Genomic DNA, 22,530 nt, shown 5'->3' on the forward strand with positions numbered 1-22,530 from the left:
TTAGAATGTTTTTGCTTGCAAGTGTCTCTAAGCACGCTCTTGAACCTAAAAATAATGCTAATTTACATCAAACAAAAATGGCCATTAATGCAGGGCTCAAATTTCAAAATTGGGCGAATATGGATTAAAAAACCATTTGTTTTCCTCTCAGGATTCCGAAAAAGTAGTTTTAATCTACGATGTACAGTTAGTTGAGTTATAGGCATCAAGGTCAAATGTGTGTCAAAAATGTTGGCGTCCAAAATCAAAAATGTTCTGATTTTGATCAAAGTGGTCAAATTGTTCCACTTGGAAAAACATTTTAACCAAAGAATAGTTCTCAGGTATTATATATCGGGTATTTTGTTTACAAAAAGCCTTTTGAATCTTGTTAATCTTGATCAATTTTGTGATTGGTTTTTATTTTATCAATATCACACACACTACACATGCGTCTAGTTTTTTGCCCCCTTCTAGATGGTGGGCCTGGGCCCACTTGACTCTGTGGTAGATCCAGCCCTAGCAATGTGTATAGATCACTATTTCGTCAATACCAATATCAGCAGTGGTTAACTTAACCAATACCTTGCCGTATCAATATACATTGTTACTTCATCAACACCAATATCAGCTGTAGATGGCTACTTCACAAATACCATTATCAGCGGTAAATAACTACGTCATGAATACCAGTATCCGCAGTACAGTTGATTACTTAATTAGCAGTATTAGCAAATAGACGGCAATGCCATCAATACCAATATCAGCTGCAACAAGAGCGACTTCATCAATGCCTATACCAGTTAGTAAATAGCAACTTCATCAATACCAAGATATCAGCAGTAGATAACAAGCTACTTCATCAATACCAATATCAGCAGTTGCTAACAAGCTACTTCATCAATACCAATATCAACAGTGGATGGCTTCTTCATCAATCCCAATATCAGCAGTAGATAGCTACTTCATCAATTCCAATATCAGCAATGGATAGCTACTTCATCAATCCCAATATCAGGAGTAGATAGCTACTTCATCAATGCTAATATCAGCAATAGATTGCTACTTCATCAACCCCAGTATCAGCAGTAAATATGAACAGTAGGTAGCTACTTCATCAATATTAGTAGCAGATAGCTACTTCATCAATACTAATGCAGAATATCGGCAAAAGATAGCTACTTCATCAATCCCAATATCATAGCTACTTAATACCATTATCAGCAGTTGATAGCTACTTCATCAGTAGCAATATCAGCAGTAGATAGCTACCTTCTTCATCATAACCAATATTAGCAGTAGATGGCTACTTGATCAATGCCAATATCAGCAGTAGATAGCTAGCTACTTCATCAATACCAATATCAGCAGTAGATGGCTACTTCATCATACCAATATCAGCAGTAGATAGCTACTTCATCAATACCAATATCAGCAGTAGATAGCTACTTTATACCAATATCAGCAGAAGATGGCTACTTCAACAATACCAATATCAGCAGTAGATGGCTACTTGATCAATATCGGCAGTAGATAGCTAGCTACTTCATCAATGACATTATTAGCAGTAGATGGCTATTTCATCAATACCAATATCAACAGTAGATAGCTAGCTACTTGAACAATACCAATATCAGCAGTAGATGACTATTTCATAAATACCAATATCAGCAGTAGACGACTACTTCATCAATACCAATATCAGCAGTAGTTAGCTAGCTACCTACTTCATCAATACCAATATCAACATTAGATAGCCAGCTACTTCAACAATACCAATATCAGCAGTAGATGACTATTTCATCTTACTATAAATAGGGGAATGTTGTGGGTATATATATATGGGAACGCAAAAGCTCCGTCAGTTTCGATCCAAATGTCGCCAAATTCACACGGGAGATCGAGGAATACGGGGACGTGTTTAAACTTGATTTAAAATGTATGTACTATAGCTAGCTACATCATCAATACCAATATCAGCAGTGCTACTTCATCAATCCAGATAACAGCAGTAGATAGCTACTTCATCAATCCTAATATCAGCAATGGATAGCTACTTCGTCAATCCCAAAATCGGCAGTAGATAGCTACTTTGTCAATCCCAATATCAGCAATGAGCTACTTCATCAATCTTACTATCAGCAGTAGATTAATACTATTATCAGCAGTTGATAGCTACTTCATCAATATAGCAGTATCAGTACATGTAATAGATAGCTATTTCATTCAGCATGCAGTATGAACAACTATCGGACCGATTTCCGGGATTGTTTTTTCTCGCTCTCACTCTTGTGAACCTGCACTATTAGTGAAACCTACCAAACCCCAAACTCATCGCACAAGAAATCTATCACACAAATAATAGGTTTATGATTGTCTTTATTTATTATTGCAATAGCCAGGTTTTACACATAATTATAAAAATGATATACATGTTGCAATAAATATATACAAATATGATTCATTAAATGAGTGGTATACAGTAGTTTGACAATATTTCTTGACTGCTTTGCATTCCCGTTTTGATAAACAAGTCATACCAGCTTTACCATTCCAAAAAACAACACATCCCCAGCAGGGGTAGCGCTATAGGCTGTATTTTGGGGTCCTGGTCTCACCCCTATTTTTTAATTTTCTGTAAGTTCGAAGGTTCCTGCACACCCCCAGTTTTCAATCTAGCGCTACCGCAGACATACTATTTACAAGGATGCAAATCTAAAAGGAGATTTTCTGATTTCAGGAAATTTTGCTTGGATCTTCCCTGTACAATTAGTATAGGGAAATACACATTTTCAGGAATTGTAAAGCAGTTTCATGAAATTATGTCAGTGTTTGTTTTCATCCCTGTCTTTGTGCTGCATTTGTGCAACTCTGACTAGCCAAACTCTACTACGGACCCACTAACTTTTTTTTACCGCTTTCTGCACTTGAAGTTCGGATCGGGGGTCTCTGCGGACTCTGGGAGTTTTTTGTTCTAGCGCTACCACTAATCCCCAGTTACCGAGGGGGTAGCAGTTTTCGGATACCAATGGATACTGTGGTTCTGGCATTATTATTGTGAGATGAGTTGAGTTCAAGAATTTCCAAAAGGGACTATGAAGTAGACTAGATGTTTATTTGTCTGCTACTTGTTTAGCCCAATCACTGGCACCGACAGGGAAATAGGGACGACCTAAGGGAAATTGGGAGGATATGTGAAGGGGCGTTTCAAAATCACTGGCCTTGGGCTGGTTAAGACTGGGGTTAAATTATAAAGGGTGGGTGCATTAATAATCAAAAATGTTATGAAATTTAATAAACTGGGTATGACAATGGCTATATTCTCTAGTGATATGTCTTCTGTAGGGGCCAGTGATTGAACTAAACAAGTAGCGAGATTTTCTGGGTTCATCTCAGGGTTTTCTTTAAGCATTTTGCTGAAGGGGTATTGTCAAATTTTTTTGACCCTTTCAATTGTGAATATTTCCTCTGAAGGAGTCAAAAACATTGCCCAAGGGGTATTTTTATAATATTATTTTTGAAGACATTTTTAACAATATGTGTGTTTTTGGAGCCATAGGCGTAGATCCGGATTGGGATGGTGGGGGGGAATCTCCCCCAATATTTTGCCAGGGGTATGATCCATACATTCATCCCCCAATGTTGACGCCTGTATGTGGGTTTCTGACCAAATTAACCTCATATTTGGCCATTTTAGCCCCCAAAGTGCACATTTTTGCGCGCTTCTCGCGAATTTATTCCACTTTTGCACCATATTTCAACAGTTAAGCTTCAAAATGGCAAAATTTGTTGTACCATAAACTTATTCTTTCTCCAAAAGGTGCTGGATTCACTATACTTAAGACACTCCCCCCCCCCCCCGAGTCAAAAAGAAATCTACGCCACTGTTTGGAGAAGTGGCGGATCTAGAGCAGTCACAAGGGGGTGGGGGCAATTTTGGAAGAAAATAATAATATTTAAAGATTCCACCTGAGAAGTAAGAAACTTTTGCCAAATGAAGACCTAATTGAAGCAATTTGGTGGATCATTTTGGCAATATTAATGTGTAAAATTTTAGTTTAAAAAAGCCGAACATTTGTGAAATGAGCAGTCCATGGAGTCTTTCGTGGACGACAAGTTTTCCCTATTATGGTAGGCCTATAAATTGTGTTAAACATAAATTGGCAAATGTCGAAAGCAGAAGTGAAAGTGGCCATTTGTTTATCAACTACGCAGGGTGATGTTCTCCCCTTAGAACTTGGAAAATTTGGCAAAATGAAGACCTAAGTGAAGCGATTTGGTGGACCATTTTGGCACTATTACTGTGTAAAATTTAAATTTGAACAGTTGAAAAGCTGAAAATTGTGAAATGCCGGTCCATAAAGCCTTTCGTTGTCCTACATATCTGGAGTAGGCCTATAGGTCCTAAATGCCAAAAGCCGAGAATAAATACACAATATCAGGTGTTTCTCTATTCAATTCTTGCAATATCTGAACGCGTACGTTTTCAAGATTTTGTACGCATTGGACTTTGGAACTAGGGATTTGAAGGAGTCAGAAAAGTGCCTGAACGCGTAAATACGCGTGTTTTGTGCGTTAAAGAAAACCCTGGTTCATCTTATTGACGAGGTTGTTCTGAGTGATTCTGTAAAATAAAAACACGAGAAGAAAAATAAATATATATGATAAATAAAACAAATGTGTTATTTGTGAGCAAACATGATAAGAGCACACTACATCAAATTAATTATAGTCATAGTTTCTCCATAGTGACGAACCCTAGGTAAATATTGTATTATATCGACTGTAGAGGGCGACATTACCGATTGTTTTTTCAATACTAAAGCTAAATTTATACTACATCACTGAGCGATGGCGATGGGTTTTAAGTCAATGAGGTAGAGCTCTTTTTGTTGCGTTGGGAAGACCATGCTACCTCATTGGTCAAATACCAATCGTTCGTCGCTGAGCGATGGAGTATAAATTCAGCTTAAGCCGTTCTTGCCATGATCGCTACCCGTTTAACAAAGGGTGAAAAGCCACACAGTAAAGATTTTTAAACTTTGGCCCCGCTTTACGTTTTGAAACTTTTTTTTTTGTTGGTAGATAAGTTTATATTGTGAAATTGTTTTGTAGACTTATGTTACTCACTTCGACAGGTGAACTATGATGACTTGAAGTATATATTGGTTATTTAGACCTCCAATGAGTTCCTGGGCAAAGTCCATGTCGAACTTTTCGTTTTCTAAAATATAACCACATAACATAAAAATTGAATAGAAATTGCATAAAAGTATAGGCAACTGATGACTGTTTTTTAAGGAATTTGGCACTAATTAATCATAATATTTACTTGACCCTGTGGCATAATGTCCAGATTTGATAAATGACGTACCTTGGTAAAATCTCACAATCTTCTCTTGAGTTACAGCATTTATTATGGCCGGCAAACTCTTTAAGATTTTCTTGACAGAGCTAGCAAGAACGTGTTGTGATACTAGTTGTGGAATTTCTCTGTCTGTAAATAAAAAAAAAGTTGTTCTTATTTTATGTTTGTTAGACCTGTCGACGTTAAAAAGTATGACCTATTTATGTCAGTGTGGATTCAGGGGTGTGTGTTTTGTTGTTGGGTATTTTACCCTTTGGAGAACTGTAAAGAATAAAAGAACAGACGTACATCGCATTAGTCACTTTGATCGGAACTGACAGCGAAGTCTTTGACATGTGACACCACTGTTTCGTCGTTCTGATATTTGTATTTGATTTCCAGGCACTGTGTATCAGGCTGATTCAGGCATCAAGTTTTGCGTTGAACCAGAAAGCAATTGTGTCATCAAAGTTGGCCTATCGGTCACAACGAATTATGATCACGGGCTTTGATAGCACTATATGCTAGATCCTCCAGTCCTCGAATACTACGCACACTGTGCTATAAAGGCAACGCAAAAGACTTTAATTGTGAGTGAAGGATTCAGGCTAAGAGCCTAAATTAGTCTCATTAGTTCCAATGGTACAGTTTATTAACCCCCATTTATCAAAGCTCAAAGTTTTACCCATAAACATGGAAATGCCATTGGATGGATATGTATAAAATATTAGGGGTAAAGAATTGTTCTGATTTGTTCTGACAGACGCGATGTTTTAGAAATCTGATATGATAGGCCTACTCGTTAGCCTATTGCATTAGCAACTTACCTTGAATTAATTTGTCCACTTTAACTTGTAGCCCTGATACCCGATATATTCCAACTGTGTTGATACCTGAAATCAAAATTATAGATCTTGTTTAAGGCGGGTCGGATGACAGGGGCTATATTTTTTCCAGTTTGGGGCTTTTAATTTTAAAAAAACCAGTGAACTTCTTAATTTTAATACATTGATCTTACAGGTTATTATTGAAGGAAGCCATTAATCATAAATAATATTATTATATACTTCCATATTAAAAAGGCCGAAAACGAAAGTTTCAGGTGTTGTCCCCTCTCGAGATAAAATTATGGATCTGATGGGGCAGAAGCACAGAATTAAAATTCTCTAATTCTGTGACACGGTCTGACACCACTTATATCAAGCCTTGTGATCTTCTTTTCTCTTTAGTGTGAGAATTTATTTGTCTCAATATTCGAGCGTAAACACCGCTAGGTCATGCTCCTCTCCGACTCGGTAAAGTTGACACAGTAATTCTAAGTGTTGCATAAAAGTTTTAGAAATAAAAATCCCTTTAAAAGGGAGTACCCAGGCCGTACAGAGATCACATGACTGCACAACCCCACCCCCCCCCCCCCCGCCCCCCACCCCGGACTGCCCCACCTGTCCTTGGCTCCACATAGCTGCAAAGAGGTAGGCAGTGTATGCAGTAAGCCTATATAAAACACAGGTCTTCTGATCAGTCAAGAAGGTGGTGATTCAACCAAAGAACTAGTACTCCACAACTGAGCTATGATTGCGGAATAAGTATATGAACTACTGCAGTAAGCCTATATAAAACACAGGTCCGGGACACAGGTCTTCTGATCAGTCAAGAAGGTGGTGATTCAACCAAAGAACTAGTACTCCACAACCACAACTGAGCTATGATTGCTGAATAAGTATATGAACTACCTGTATGCTACTACTAGCCATACTGGTAGCCCTCTGACTGCAGTCAGAGAACATCAATCCCCATTATACCAATATGTTTGTATATAAATGTACTAGGCAGTTACCCATATTTGGCGGTTCTCGGTCGGGCGCGATTACTTGGCTGTTGGTGACTGTACCCACCAAGTTTCATGCCCATATGACAGTTTTGACTAATTTGACCTCAGATGACCTCTGGTTACCCCAAAATGACCTTCCAAAAATTTGGCTCTAAATGTTGACTGTACCCACCAAGTTTCATGCCCATACGACAGTTTTTACTAATTTGACCTTAGATGACCCGTGGGTGACCTCAGATGACCCCAAGATGACCTTCCAAAATTTTGGCTCTAAATGTTGTCTGTACCCACCAAGTTCCATGCCCATATGACAGTTTTAGTAATTTGACCTCAGATGACCCCTGGGTGACCTCGGATGACCCCAAAATGACCTTCCAAAATGTTGGCTCTAAATGTTGTCTGTACCTACCAAGTTTCATGCCCATACAACAGTTTTAGTAATTTGACCTCATATGACCCCTGGGAGGGGGCCCCGGGTCAAATGACTTAACGAACATAAACTTCTTCTTGCCAAGACAGAACTACACCCACTCACAGAGTTTGGGCCCCGTAAGACCCATGGGAGGCGCCCCCGGGTCAAATGACTTAACGAACATAAACTTCTTCTTGCCAAGACAGAACTACACCCACTCACAGAGTTTGGGCCCCGTAAGACCCCTGGGAGGGGGCCCCGGGTCAAATGACTTAACGAACATAAACTTCTTCTTGCCAAGACAGAACTACACCCACTCACAGAGTTTGGGCCCCGTAAGACCTACGACTGCCTCACACGACCATTTTTAGTAATTTGACCTCAGATGACCCCTAGGAGGGAGACCCGGGGTCAGATGACTTAACGAACATAAACTTCTTCTTACCAGGACAGAACTACACCCACCCACCAAGTTTGGGCCCCGTACGACCTACAACAGCCTCACAGTAGCAGTCACAGACAGACAGACAAACAGATCTACAGACCTACAGATCTACAGAGAATAGCGTATTATTATATAGATATGAATGCATGTGGTGTTACTATGCTATAGAACATTTGGCTCAGAGGTCACAGCTAGGATATCAATTTAAAGTAAATGATTTGGTACATGAAGATCAATCAAAACTAATTATGAACTTGAGACGGCCAGATTTAGTGACCTTCTCTGTCAAACATTGCACAGATTCTCATGTTGAGTATCTGTGATTTTTGTGAGTGAGAATGTTTCACTGGCAAATGCTTAATCAATGCTTAATTATTTTGATAAAAGTAGGCCTATATCAAACAGTCTAAGTGGAATAACTTGCATGATGGGAGCAGGAGGATTTTTACAATTAATTTAGTGTCCGATTATAATAGCAGACTTTAATAGTAGTAGTTTAATGGTTCCTTCTAATTCAGTCTGTGATGAGAACAACAATGCAATTCAAATCATAGATGTTTAAGAAGTGTGACCTCAGACCAGCCAGCCAGCTAGCCAAGTTCATGAATTAGTGGCCATGGCCATTCACCGGTCAACTTTCATATTGCAACATCATCCCTATATGTCAAAAAATAACTTCATAGGCTACAGAACAGCTGTACGAATAATTGTCATGGGGACTTGAATGAGGTTAATATTCCATCCATTCCCTGGGTAAAGTCAAGCACTACTGAATATAGTTTTATGAATTTTGTCATGGGGAGTGAGGTTAGTTTTTTAGTAGCCTGCAGATCCATTAGATACTCTGCATTATCCTGTAAAATAATTTTAATGAGGACGAAGCAAATGCATTTGGCTACTTCGTTTCAAAGTAGCCAATTTGGGTTCAAAGGACAAGGTCTAAACTGAATGTAATATCACCAGGCTGAAGCCTGGGTGAAAAAAATCTATTTGTACGGTCATTGCGACGAAACTTGACATTTTTCTTTTGAAATGTCCGAATATTTGACACGCTCGGTCTATACCTCGAAAAACATCATCATAAAAACTGAGGTATATATAGGTTATAGACTTAGGGTATGATAAACGGTAATTTTAAAGTAATTGTATTTGATTTCCCAAGAAGTCAATTGTGATCGCCAAAGTGAAAATGTTAAATTTCCTTACCATTCTTTTCAACTTCACCAACACATTTCTCTAGAAGAGCTACATTGTCTTCATCCTAGGAATAAAGAGGACAAAAATAACCAGATGCTATTAGATATCAGGCTAAAAACAAACAAACAAAACAAATTAAATGAATCTGTCATTGGAATAAGACACAAAAAGAAGGCAAGATTCTCGGGAAGATTCTCTACTGCGCGTATAAACTGTTTCATATCGTAGCAACATTTGTATTAAAAAAATTCAAGCATTGTATAGGCCTATAGGCCTGGAGCCTAATTTGTAAAATACATTTTTTTTGCGGGCTGCGCGCACATTGTCACATTAAGGCCATCTTCATCTCGATATCATGGGCAAAAATAGTGTCAAATTTAAATTTTTTGCGCGCACATCGTCCCAAAAAGGCCTTTTTTGGAAGCTCGAAGACATGGTACAGTCTCTCGAAAATTGCATGTTGCAACTGCAATTTTTTTCAGCTGTGCCCCTGCAATTTTATTTTGCCCCCTTTGACCAAGAAAGCTGGATACGCCCCTGTCACAGAATCAACCAGAACAATTAAAATTCACAGATAAAAACAAAAAAAACAAAAAAAAAATGAGATGCTTTAAAATTGATCCAAAACACAATTTTTTTTGTAATTTCTTCTGATATATTAATGTTTTCATCAGAATAAAACATTAACATAACATATAGCAAGAAAATGATATACCAAATATTTCCAATTTCATTACAATACCTTGATTTTCTTTTCAATATCATTGCCAGGATACACGTCTTCTTCTTCATCATCAACTTTGAAACAACAGCACACCAAATGTGCAATCAAAGAGAAAACGCTCCTACAGAGAAGAAATTAAAACAAAAAGTTAAAAAGCGCTTCTCTTTGGGGAAACTGTAATATAATAATAAGACAACTAATTCCAACATTTATTTATGCGTTTACCTCTCAAAATAATAATACGAACCCCAATAATACGAACTGATTCAAATCTCCCACCGAATTGAGACATTTGCTGATTTTGTGCGACTCAAAGAAGACGAAAGAATAAAGAACTAAAGAAGGAAAGGAATGTAGGAGGAAGGAAGAAAAAGAAGGAACGAACGAACAAAAGAAAAAAGAAACAATTCTCACCTCAATCTACCTGGCTTCTTCTTCTGGAAATAGCAAACCCCAAGTAAGATAATGAAAGAAAAGGTGTAAACATTTCGTATTAATTTTTGTTGTAAATTTCTGCAAAATCGACATCATATAAAAAACCTAAAAACAGGAGGCAGCCCTATATAGAAAAAAGTAAATAAAAATCAAAAGATGTATGTTTGTTAAAAAGTGCAAACACTACATGAAAACGGGAATAAAATAGGCTAAAGAAGGAAAGAAAGAAAGTAATCAGGAAATATAAGAAGAAAAAAAGCTGAAAGGGAAATGTAAGAAAAGACAGATTAAAAAAATAACGGGAACGGGATTAAATGAATAAAAAAACATGGAAACGGAATATCGCAAGCTTAGCAGCGAAAATTAAAAATAAAAGAATGGAACAAAATTGGCCCATGTAGAAGAAACAACTAAAAGAAAAAAAAAAAAAAGGAAAAATATAAAGCTAAAAAAGCTAAAGCTAAAAAGGAAACGTAGGTCTTAGGAGGGTCAGGTTCAGATAAATAAAATTCACCTTTGCAATGATTCTACATTTTCAGTAATTCCTCCTGTTTTAGTGAACGCTCCCATTTACCAGTTTACTCATCAGCGGTAGATCTATTTGAAATGCAGTTTGCTGATAAGATTCTATTTGGCTCAATTTTGTGATTTGAGAGGCAGATGAAACTGGTACAATTGAGCGTGGTCTTGAAGTTAGGTTACTGGTTCAGGTCAAAATGATTGATAAAACTGTATTCTACCCATTTTCGTGGGTTTTTTTGACGTGTTTTTTCACAAGCATGGCGGTTTCAATCCGAGCCATGTTTGATAACTTAGCAAACGCGCTGTAGAGACACGTGCTTTAGACGCGAGCGTCTAACGCGTTACATACATGTATTATTACGTCATTGTATTAATTATTAGTGTTGCTCGGTGATGGAGGCAAACAAATCAATGTGAATAATAGGCTTTTTTCCATCTAAAATTATTCCAAACGGGAACGATAACGATAATAATAATGATAACTTTATAATAGACCATCATTTAATAAAAATCATGTTCTTTGTCCTGCCTGATAATAGTTTGCAAAAAAAAATGATATCCCTGCGTTCAAGTTTTGTGCGTTACTAGGCCTATCGCCTAACGATAATTATAGGCCCAGGCCTGCTTCAAATTAAGTCATTTTCTGATCAAAAATTACTTTGATACAATTTTTTACAATCTTACCTCTTTCTTCGACTTTCTTTTACGTAGAAAGGGCATTTTGCTCACAATCATATACTGAATATTAACTGAAGTTTTGACCAACCAACTGCTGCGCTCCTCAACAACCAACTAATTTTGTTGCGCGGATATTTCCCCACAACAAAGTCAGTGCGCGCGCTCAGGAGTAGCCAGGATACATGTGCGTTTGCTGCGCGGAACACAATTAACCGCATTTGTGCGAGCATCTGGTCAACTTTCATCACAATGCTCAGACCAAGATATTTGAACTCTGCCAAAGTTATTGGCCATGATTGCTATCCATTATGAGAGAGTGGTAATATTTCATCAATGAATATACACGTTATCACCCCAAGTTATCACTATCCTTCATCATGCATCATACTCGTATCAGCAGTATATTTTATCAATATCAGCATCAGCAGTGAAATAAAAACAATATCAGCAGTAGATAGCCACTTCAGCAATCAATCGTTTATGCCTATCTGCAGTAGATAGCTAGGGTCTACTTCACCCACAGAATTAGAGTTGGTTTTAATTCTGTGACTTCACCAATACTATACCATGCAGTAGGCCTATCAGCCATATAGCCAGGGAAGTCGCGGGGGGGGGCGACAAAATCCCCATAGAAAATTTTCAGTGATGAAATAGGGACGGGAACGAGTAAAGTGTCTTTAAATTGACTAAAAATGTAACAACAAATTTACAGATTGGGAAGAAAATTTGGTGTTTCCCCTCACACTAAAATCCTGGCTATACGCTACAGCGATAGATAGGCCTAACTATACATTCGGTATGGCTTAGTTAGAAGTTAGATACAAGTAGGGCCAACAATTTTGGCGATCGACATTAAGTTGTGGGGTTTGTTGTTGTTGTTGTTTTGTTGGGTTTTTTTTGGTTTTTTTTGTATTATTTGTTTAATTATTTAAAGCTGATTCTAAACTGTCAAACTTATAGTTTATTTTTTAAGTCAAGAAAATAGACTTTGTATTAAGTAGGCCTACACATTGAAAGCCGGCACTTAAAGCCTTAATGTACGATTTCCTTCCAATTTTAAATTTGTTATGCTATACTCAAAATGCTGAAATAATACTAGTAATATTGTCGGGAAGGGTTTCTGTCTATTATATCGAACTTTGCTTGGTTGACCTACAAACAAAACAAATTTGGCTGTTTCCATTTAGGTGCAAGTTACGACATGTCACATGTGTACGTGTAAACATTAGAAATATGCCAAAAATCAGGTTTGAAAAAATTAACCATTTATTAGGTTCCAAATGCTATCATCAAGAAAATATTTCAACCTTTTTCAATTTCTTTGTATTTAATAAATTAAATATACTATCTTGAATATAGCGAAAAAACAAAAACATCAAAATAAACGTTCCTAACACGCGTTCTTCTAAATGTGTGAAATATTTTCTGTATTGTTTTATTAGGCCCGCATACTATCTTCAGAAGATAGCAAAAACCCATGATGCCAAAATACTATTTGCGCGTTTCGAGAAAATGATGCAGGCCGTAAGTGGTCTCGGTGCGAGAGTGGATTCACAGAAGATGATGCATGTCGCAACGGGCTGATGATTGGACATGACAATCGCGCCGTAAATGCTATCTTGAAACGAACAATGATGAATTATTCAAAAGATACCAAAATACCTTTCTAACTCGTCCCATGCTAAATCTATGATTTTGTTTTGTATTATTTTATATAATAGGTTCCAAATGCTATCATCAGTAGATAAGAAAATATTTTCAACCTTTTTCAATTTCTTTGTATTTAATAAATAAATACTATCTTGAATAGATAGTGAAAAAACATCAAAATAAACTTTCTTAACACGCGATCTTCTAAATGTGTGAAATATTTTCTGTATTGTTTTATTCAGGCCCGCATGCTATCTTCAGAAGAAACTACTTTCCGAACACAAGTAGGCCTAGGCCTACTATGCGCGTTCAGAGAAAAATGATGCAGGCCGTAAGTGGGCTATGCGCGAGTGGGTTCACAGATGATGATGCATGTCGCAATGGGCTTATTGATTGGGCAATCGCGCCGTAAATGATATCTTGAGTATAGATAAAAAACAAAAAACGTGACTTTGAAATATTAAAAAGATACCAAATGACCTTTCTAACTCGTCTCATGCTAAATCTATGATTTTTATATTATTTTATTAGGTTCCAAATGCTACCATCAGTCGATGACAAAATATTTTCAACCCTTTTTAATTTCTTTGCATTTTATAAATAAATACAATCGTGAATAGATACCGAAAAACCCATCAAAATAAAATTTCCTAACACGCGTTCTTCTAAATGTGTGAAATATTTTCTGCATTGTTTTATTTGGCCCGCATGCTATCTTCAGAAGATATAGTAAAATCATGATGCCAAATACTTTCCGAACACGAGTATAGCTGTTTGCGCGTTCCGAGAAAATGATGCAGGCCGTAATGCAGGTTCCAAATGCTACCATCAGTCGATAACAAAATATTTCCAACCCTTTAAAATTTCATTGTATTTTATAAATAAATACTATCGTGAATAGATACCGAAAAAGCCCCTACTATGCGCGTTCAGAGAAAAATGATGCAGGCCGTAAGTGGGCTATGCGCGAGTGGGTTCACAGATGATGATGCATGTCGCAATGGGCTTATTGATTGGGCAATCGCGCCGTAAATGATATCTTGAGTATAGATAACAAACAAAAAACGTGACTTTGAAATATTAAAAAGATACCAAATGACCTTTCTAACTCGTCTCATGCTAAATCTATGATTTTTATATTATTTTATTAGGTTCCAAATGCTATCATCAGTCGATGACAAAATATTTTCAACCCTTTTTAATTTCTTTGCATTTTATAAATAAATACAATCGTGAATAGATACCGAAAAACCCATCAAAATAAACTTTCCTAACACGCATTCTTCTGAATGTGTGAAATATTTTCTGTATTGTTTTATTAAGCCCGTAATGCTATCTTCAGAAGATAGCGAAAACTCATGATGCCAAAATACTTTCCGAACACGTGTATAGCTGCCAGCTGTTTGCGAGTCACCCCCCCCAAATAAATGACGCAGGTCGTAGTGTATAACAACAATAAATCAAGCAAGTTTTCAAAGTATATGTTTTGAAGAATGAACTTTTGCAAAGCATCAAAGTGCTATTTTTCAATAATATATATTGATTTAGATAATGAAAATCGATTTATTTTTTGTTTGGCTGCTTCGACCAACAATACCTAGCCTATCCTCAACGGTCCCGTATTACAAATACCTGATAAGAATAGCAATATTGTCCTATGACCTTCGATCACGATCACTGGAGTGTGTAAAACCACTGTCATAATCTGTGCTCACATGCATTACATAGGCATGTATACCGAAGTTATGTGTGTCATTTACTGACCATTTCTCATAGAACTACACAGATGCACTACACCAGAGCTCACCAGGTAAGTAACTATGAAATAAATATATATTAATAGTATTAAACGTATTTACAAGATACTACTATAAATCATTGCCTTAGCACCAATTATGGTATCAAATTGGATAGTCTGCATAATTCAGTATCCCTTTTACGTGTTCTACAACTTGGACCGTGTAAACTTGGACTGAGCTTAGTTCCAGTAACTGTAACTTGACATTACCAGTAAATGTCAGTATGTTAAAGGATAGGGACTGAAGGCATGCAGGCAGGTCTGGGACTGAGCTCACAAGATTCACCTGCACACATGCAGCTACAGGAAGATTAATGTAAGATATACGGTAAGGCTAATGAAATGAAATGATTAGTTTCCCGTCAAATTTTTTAAGTGAAATTTGAGGTCATGATTTCATTACTCATTATTTTGGAAAATTTCATTATTGTCAAATATTTCATTTATTTACCACACTTATTTACATGGCTATTACCTATATTGTTGATGAAAGACCATCTCAAAACAGGTATTAATGCTTAGATCATCATAACAGACATTTTGCAACAGATTGAGAAAAGATTTGAATTTGTTTTTATAATGAAAAGAAATTTGAAATTTTTGTAATCACTAGAAACATGATGAGGTAATCCTTAAATTTTCATTATTTACCACATCCTCTACCCCTACAACTAGGACAAACTGCTGATTATGATCAGTAGGAGATGTCAGAAATTTTGAGAGTTTCAATTTTGATTATTTTCATCTCAATTTTCAGGTTATGATATTTAATACTATCTAACATTATCTTGCTGTAAACCTCTATTAGATAGGGTATCTAGAGCTAATGTCAACACATTATCCATATCAGGCTCAGATTTAGGACATTTACGTACATGGTGTCTATATAAGGGCAAAATGTTTTACTAAACTCACATTTCCAAATCGGAAATTGTCGGTAGATATTGTCCGCGTTACAATCTCTTATTCACTATGGACTTTAGTGTTGCGCCCTCTTATAAGGTTTTAAAAGTTTTCAAAATTCACATTTGAGAAAATTTGTTGGTGAACACCGAAGATTTCATGTCTCTGCGACATTCAGTTCAAGAGAACGTATGTTTTAAAGATCAGTATAATATACCTAAACGTGGAATATCGTATATTTCGGCTTTTCCACCAATATGTAAAAGTTTGTACATAGAGACAGACAACAATTTGAGCACGTCTTTGAGTTTGAACCAAGTGTAATTTTTTTCTAGATTATCGGTGTTGCCATTTTGTTTTAGAAATCATTTATTACCGAGTCTGAAGTATACTATTGCCTACTCAATATTCAGTAAAACGGCTTCATGCAGATTAACATACTTCACAGGCTTGATTTTTAATTCATTTTGCCGAAATTATATCTCAACGACATAAGATGCTAGTTTCACAAACATTTCGGCAATCATTTCCAAAGACAATAATAATAGTCTAATTAATGTATAAATTATGACAATTAACTATAAATAACCCTAAGAAAAAGGATCAAAGTATAAGGTGTTTTTTTATTGAGACACCCTGTAGAACTAAGATACAAATATTGAAAGCTACTGAAACCTTGAAGAAAGGAAGTTCAGCGTCTTGCATTCCGAACCCAATTCCAGTTGTTCCTCCTATGTTAACGTTGTATATTTATATTTAAATACTTTTTTTAATCAACTGTTTCCCTTTGCAGCTCAGAATACAGTGCCTTTCTTCCATTGCTTCCAGTGTTCCTCCATCATCAGACAATGGCAACCGCAAAAGAGACCAGTCTCTTCATTCCTCAACTTACCATGTTCCTTCTTTTCTTTGGCTTTTCCGTGATCCTCACCGCCACCCAGCTTATGGTCTTGAATAAAACCTGCTTAAGTAATGGATATGACAGGGATGTCTGTGAACACATGCACCAACATCCAGATGTAGAAGACAAGGTACAAACCAAGGCTGCTCGGTTCACTTTTGCAGTTCCTATATTAGCTTTCATTCCAGCAGCATTTATGACTCTAGTGTTAGGTCCATTAAGTGACATCTATGGACGTAAGAAGATTTTATTAATTCCTGTTATTACTGGTGCAATATCTGCTTTAGGTATGCTGATTCAATCTCAGCAACTAGATCTTTCACCAGTATTGATCTACGGTGCCTGTTCCTTTATTGGATTCGGCGGTGGGCTTGGTACTTTCGTGTCCACTTTGATAAGTTATGTGACCGATTCTACGCTTCCAGAACATCGTACTGAACGTCTTAGTATGCTACTGCCATTTTTGGCTCTAGGTCAGACAGTGGGAACTTTGTGTTCTGGAATCCTTTGGGAACAGACAGGAGCACCAGTAATGTTTATTCTAGCTTTTCTAGGTAACATCATCATTATCATTAGTCTATTATTTCTAGAGGAATCGTCACGAAAAGAAGATGATAATAAAGATCACGGTCACGCATTATCGGTAACAGGGTTGTTTAAGAGTGCTACTGCAGGATGGCGAGTTGTATCAGCACCTCGACAAAATGGCCGTCGAAGGAAACTATTGATGTTGCTGATTGTTGGACCTGCTGCAATATTTTTCAATGCAGGTAAGTGGCATGTTTATGTGAATAAATTTTGTCCATGCATTCTATTTTGATCATGTTGAGCATTCAAACATACATTTATATGGCATTATGCGCCGCACGCATCCTATATCGACGACCATTCTCCGTTTCTTTTCTCCAAAGACCTCAACCTTGGTGCTGGTGATGTCTATATCTGAATATAAGGTGAATTATTTCAAGACTTTTAAACTTTACGAAGCTTCTTAAAAGAAGCTTCGTAAAGTTTAGGGAACGTGAGGTGAAATTGAGCACCTGTACCCAGTTTATTTTATACATGTTAAATGAGATTGACAAGCCCCCGGAAGAGGCGGCAATTGAACCTGATGGGTGTGACAGAAATGTAAACTTTTGCTATAAGCTATTCAATTATTTGTCTATGTCTTTTTCCAGGTGACGTTTCTGTGGTATCTCTTAGCACAAGAAGGCCTCCTTTCCAATGGACACCTTCAACATTGAGTTATTTTAGTGCATCTAAAATGGTGGCTCAAGTTTTAGGAACAGCCCTTCTGGTACCACTATACAATAAGATAACCGGTTCAAAGACAATTCAAGGTGATCTCAGTGTAATGTATGTATGTTTCAGTACAGCTGCATTACAGTGTTTGGTAATGATAGTGGCAACATCTTCGTCGCATCTTCTAATTGGTAAGGACTAGCTCTTAATGTTGTCTTTTTTTATATACACCCCAGTTGCACGTTTTATCCAGAAACAATGATTCCTTAAGATTCTAGAGTGTTCCTTTGATTGTGATTTTGACCCTCAAAAAGAGGTCTACAAATAGCTACAAATGGTGAACCATAGACTTTACAGCGTGCATTTTGGAGAACCGTAGTACTATAATAGTAGCCTATATACAAGAAGGAGGTTTCTTACGCTATTATGCCTATACACCGTCGAGCGTTGGAAAACTTCCTTTATTCCTGTCCTATTTTAATATTCCAATAATGAAGAACGAAATATTATAACTTTGATCTGCATTGCTTTCTTGTCGTTTGTTCTACAGTACCATTTCTGTTCGCATCTATCGGAGCTGTTGGACCTGTTACTCGATCACTTGCATCGAAACTTGTAAAACCATCGGAAATTGGTAAAATAATTATACATTTTAGTTGGATTTAAACTGACTAAAGACTATAAAACTGTTATAGTTGTACAATTAATGGGACTACATAACTTTGCTCATTGCACAAGATCTAGGCTGGTGTGGTTGTTACCAGCTTTCGGGACGACGGCGGGACTTGGGCTAATGTTAAACTCGGCTTAATTTTAAATTTAAACCACGGTTTTCAGAATACCAGGCCTGTCTGATGCGCCTAATTCGTTTCCCTCATGTCCCTGGATTTTTAGGCCCATCCTTTTAAGGCACAACAATGGATTTTTACGCAACTCCATGTTAGGAGTAAGACCACTCGCGAGTATACCTTATGCGATTACCATGATTATGTTACTTTCTTGAAATGTCAGAATTTTGATGAAAAAACAAAAACAAAACAAAACCAAGCTGAGTACAGTTTCAAAATCTTTTCTATGCATGTACTCACTGCTATTTGTGTCTATTTACAGGTGCATTAAACGGATTTGTATCTTTTTTGAACAACATGGCGGCTGCAGTGGGCAGTAGTTTGACAGTGTCATTATACACAAACACAGTCCATACATTCCCCGCGGCTGCGTTTTTAGCAATTATGTTTGTCTTGATCGGCTCCTTCATTATTGTTCTGTAAGTAGAAAACAAAAAATAGAATTCGTAAAAAAGCAATTTAACTGAAAGATCTAAAGAGAGGGATTTAGAGTGATACGAAGGAGAAAGTGTTTGTATGACAAAAATATTAATTGAAGGCGCACCGTGCAGAGGAAAGTCGACACTATAGACAGCACTTGAACATCGTGATCAGATCAACAGAGACTCGGAGACGTGTAAAACAGGACTGATTTTGAAAATGTAAGTTTTCTGAGGTGGAAGAACAGAATGTGTGTATATATGGTGCACAGCAGCAGAGTGTCTCAAATTTAATTTTGTCCTTTAAAACTGAGTTTCACTTTTATAGTGCCTATGGCTTTGCGCGCTGCGGCACCATTTGCATTGGCATTATTACGTTTTGATAAATCCAAGTGTGTGAAAATATTGAACAAGACGTCATTTTAAACTCGACCGGGCAATTATAGACTCCTTATGACTAGTATGATACACTATACAAATTTTTTAATGGTGCTTCTTCCGTTTGAATAATTTCAGAGTGCTGAAAAGAGATTACCGAGAATTTCCAGCAGAGACAGATGATGGCAAGAAAGCAGATTAAAATCAGATTACACGATCTCGGGTCTAAAGTTGACACCGTACCGATGATTACCTTCGTATATAACCTTATGTTTAATATGCGACTTGCAGGAAATTGCAGTGCAGATGGATTTTCACTTGATACTTGGAAATGTTGACATCCCGAATTTCTGAGCACCAAAACATTTTTGTACAATGACACAAATAGCTGTTACAGCCGTTATCTTGTTATGTAACAAGTTTATGCTTTATTGCATGGATAATGGGTTCCATATCATGATATTTTGGCAGGTCAAACGGGGGCGGTGTGATAAAAACGCACAAGCTTGGTTTTGGAGAAAATCACACAAAATGAGCATGTTCACCATTATGTTTGGGGTGGTCGGAGGGAAAGGCCTTTGATCACATGTTCATGTTGGATCGAATATTGGGGATAAATCGGTTTACTGTATTGCAAGAAAGTCGTCATTTTCATAATTTTAGGCCTACAGGGGACATATTTTTGTTTTTTTAATACCGTACCCGGCAGTGACGTCGTTAATTAAAATTAAATGAGGAAAGAAAACGTTGCTTCTCCAGTCCAAATGCTCTGGTATAAGTGCAGTCATTTTTTCAATGATAGCAAGATCACTGGCAAAGTGGAATGCAAAAAAGGTGTCGCTTCACGACTACTGATGGCAAAGTGTCACTGAATAAAACGTCGGAAGTAATATTTACGACTTTCTTCATGTCTGGGAAATTTAAAAGTGTACTTTATCCGACGTTTATTTTCTTTAATTAAAAAACAGTGACAGTACTTTCAAATTTAGTGCTCAAATTTACTTGTAGGATCATGCATGTGCGATGGGCCTCCCGTTATAGTCTTGAGCCAATTGTAGGCCTACATGAAATGGTTCCAACAGAAAACAATAGCCTCGGCCATTGACCCCCCCCCCAAGAAGTTGGCTGCGTTACGTGGATGACACCTTCTTCTTCCATATAAGTTCCTCCCTCATGAGTATTATCGCACTGCGTACAGGTCACACCATACGCTTCCACCGGGCGAACACACTGACTCGGAAGACCGTGTTTGACACTCGCATATGGCATGGGAGGGTACAATTTAGGTTATAGTGGAGCAATTTGGGCTCACAATTTTTGCAGCAAAAATATACGCAATGCAGAGAAACTGAATGGTACGAAAATGATGCAAAATACGTTCGCTCATTGCAGATATAGCTATTACTCATTACTAGCTGAAGGTATAATCATTGTATTTGTTAAGGTTTGGTGGTATAATAATATAGGCATGTACCAAAGTTTGTTATAGCTTGTTATGTGTAAGGGACAGGGCCGCTGGTCGATCCCCGGGGCCTATCATCCTCCTCTCCTCCACCAAGTAGACTTACTTTTCTATACTGCGGCACACAGGACGAAAGCCTCAGCACGCTGGGCACCATTCGTTCTGTCTGTCTGGTTCATTAATTTATCAGTTGTGTTTAAATCCTGAACTTGGGTTTTAGCAGAGATGTAGACTTGAGTTGTGTGACTTGGACTCGAGTCTGACTCACGTCACTATTTTTGGGACTTGTGACTTGACTTGCAACTTTTGCAAAATGACTTGACTTAGGGCCTACTTGTGACTTAGACAAAATGACTTGGACTTGGACTTGAAAAATTGACTTGTTACCAACGCAAGTCTGAGGTTACCTGTAAATTGAAATTTATGGATAGAATTTATGAATATTAATAGGCCTACAATAACATTAATGAATTATCCGCTGGCGGGCCTCGTGTCCGGCATAACCTGAACTGGAGATAAATAAATACATAAATAAATAGTGCCCTCAATCAGCGACACGGGCTCAGCGTGGGAAGTAAAAGTATGTCGGGTTGAAAACTCGGAGTCCTGTCCCAGCAACATAAAACTGGTGAATAGACTTGTAGTGACTTGTGACAAGTTGTGACTTACTTGCGACTTGACTTGTGATTTGATGACTTGTGACTTGACTTGACTTGCAACGTTTTTCAAAATGACTTGACGTACTTGGGACTTGGACAAAAGGACTTGTGACTTGGACTTGACTTGCAAAAAATGACTTGTTGACATCTCTGGGTTTTAGCATGTAGAAATTTATTGAAGATGACCATTTACTCATAAAAGAAAGACAATGGAAATTTGAGAAAAGTCAACGAAGAGAAAGAAGGAAAGAAAGAATGAATCCATGATCTATATAGAAAGCAGGAAAGAATTCAAGAACGAAACAATATAAATTCAAGAAATAGGCCTATTTGAAACTGTAAGACAGATCGGTAAGAATCATTTAAAATAGTAGGGCCTAGAATTTCAGACTGAGAATTCCGACAACTGTGACAGACAAAATCAAGAAAGAAAGACAAAGAACTGAATGAGCCTACTAAGAATGCTATGGAAAAGTACCCCACCCCCCAATAATTTGAGCCAGTCATCATTGGCCCCCAGTTTGAGTTCCGGTCATCATTGGCCCCCACTGTTTGAGTTCCGGAGGCTAAAGAAATATTGAATTGAAATGAATAACTTATATTGGAATTACGATAATTTTATCGGCCAAAATCTTGAGTTTCATATTTAGGTCTATAATTTGTTAATAATTACAAAATTTAAACATAGAAACATTAATAT

At 37.2% G+C, this 22,530-nt stretch overlaps 2 protein-coding genes across 2 annotated transcripts; one reads left to right on the plus strand and one right to left on the minus strand.

Moving 5' to 3' along the window:
- Positions 1-2,896: 2,896 nt before the first annotated feature.
- LOC140152137 (rho GTPase-activating protein 26-like) lies at positions 2,897-10,940 on the minus strand. Its single transcript, XM_072174433.1, has 9 exons — positions 10,885-10,940; positions 10,350-10,448; positions 9,954-10,056; positions 9,221-9,275; positions 6,154-6,219; positions 5,354-5,476; positions 5,110-5,203; positions 4,569-4,603; positions 2,897-3,363 (listed from the first exon to the last, which is right to left on the minus strand). The coding sequence occupies exons 1-9, from the start codon at positions 10,938-10,940 to the stop codon at positions 3,152-3,154; spliced, it is 843 nt and encodes a 280-aa protein (XP_072030534.1). The 3' UTR covers positions 2,897-3,151.
- A 3,838-nt stretch (positions 10,941-14,778) lies between these two features.
- On the plus strand, positions 14,779-21,171 carry LOC140152970 (proton-coupled folate transporter-like). The gene is made up of 6 exons (XM_072175524.1): positions 14,779-15,030; positions 16,715-17,592; positions 18,001-18,255; positions 18,615-18,698; positions 19,175-19,331; positions 19,848-21,171. Exons 2-6 carry the CDS (start codon positions 16,770-16,772, stop codon positions 19,909-19,911), a joined length of 1,383 nt encoding a protein of 460 aa, XP_072031625.1. The 5' UTR covers positions 14,779-15,030; positions 16,715-16,769; the 3' UTR covers positions 19,912-21,171.
- The last annotated feature ends 1,359 nt before the right edge of the window (positions 21,172-22,530 follow it).

Source organism: Amphiura filiformis, chromosome 5, assembly GCF_039555335.1.
Source record: "Amphiura filiformis chromosome 5, Afil_fr2py, whole genome shotgun sequence".
Lineage (NCBI taxonomy): Eukaryota > Metazoa > Echinodermata > Ophiuroidea > Amphilepidida > Amphiuridae > Amphiura > Amphiura filiformis.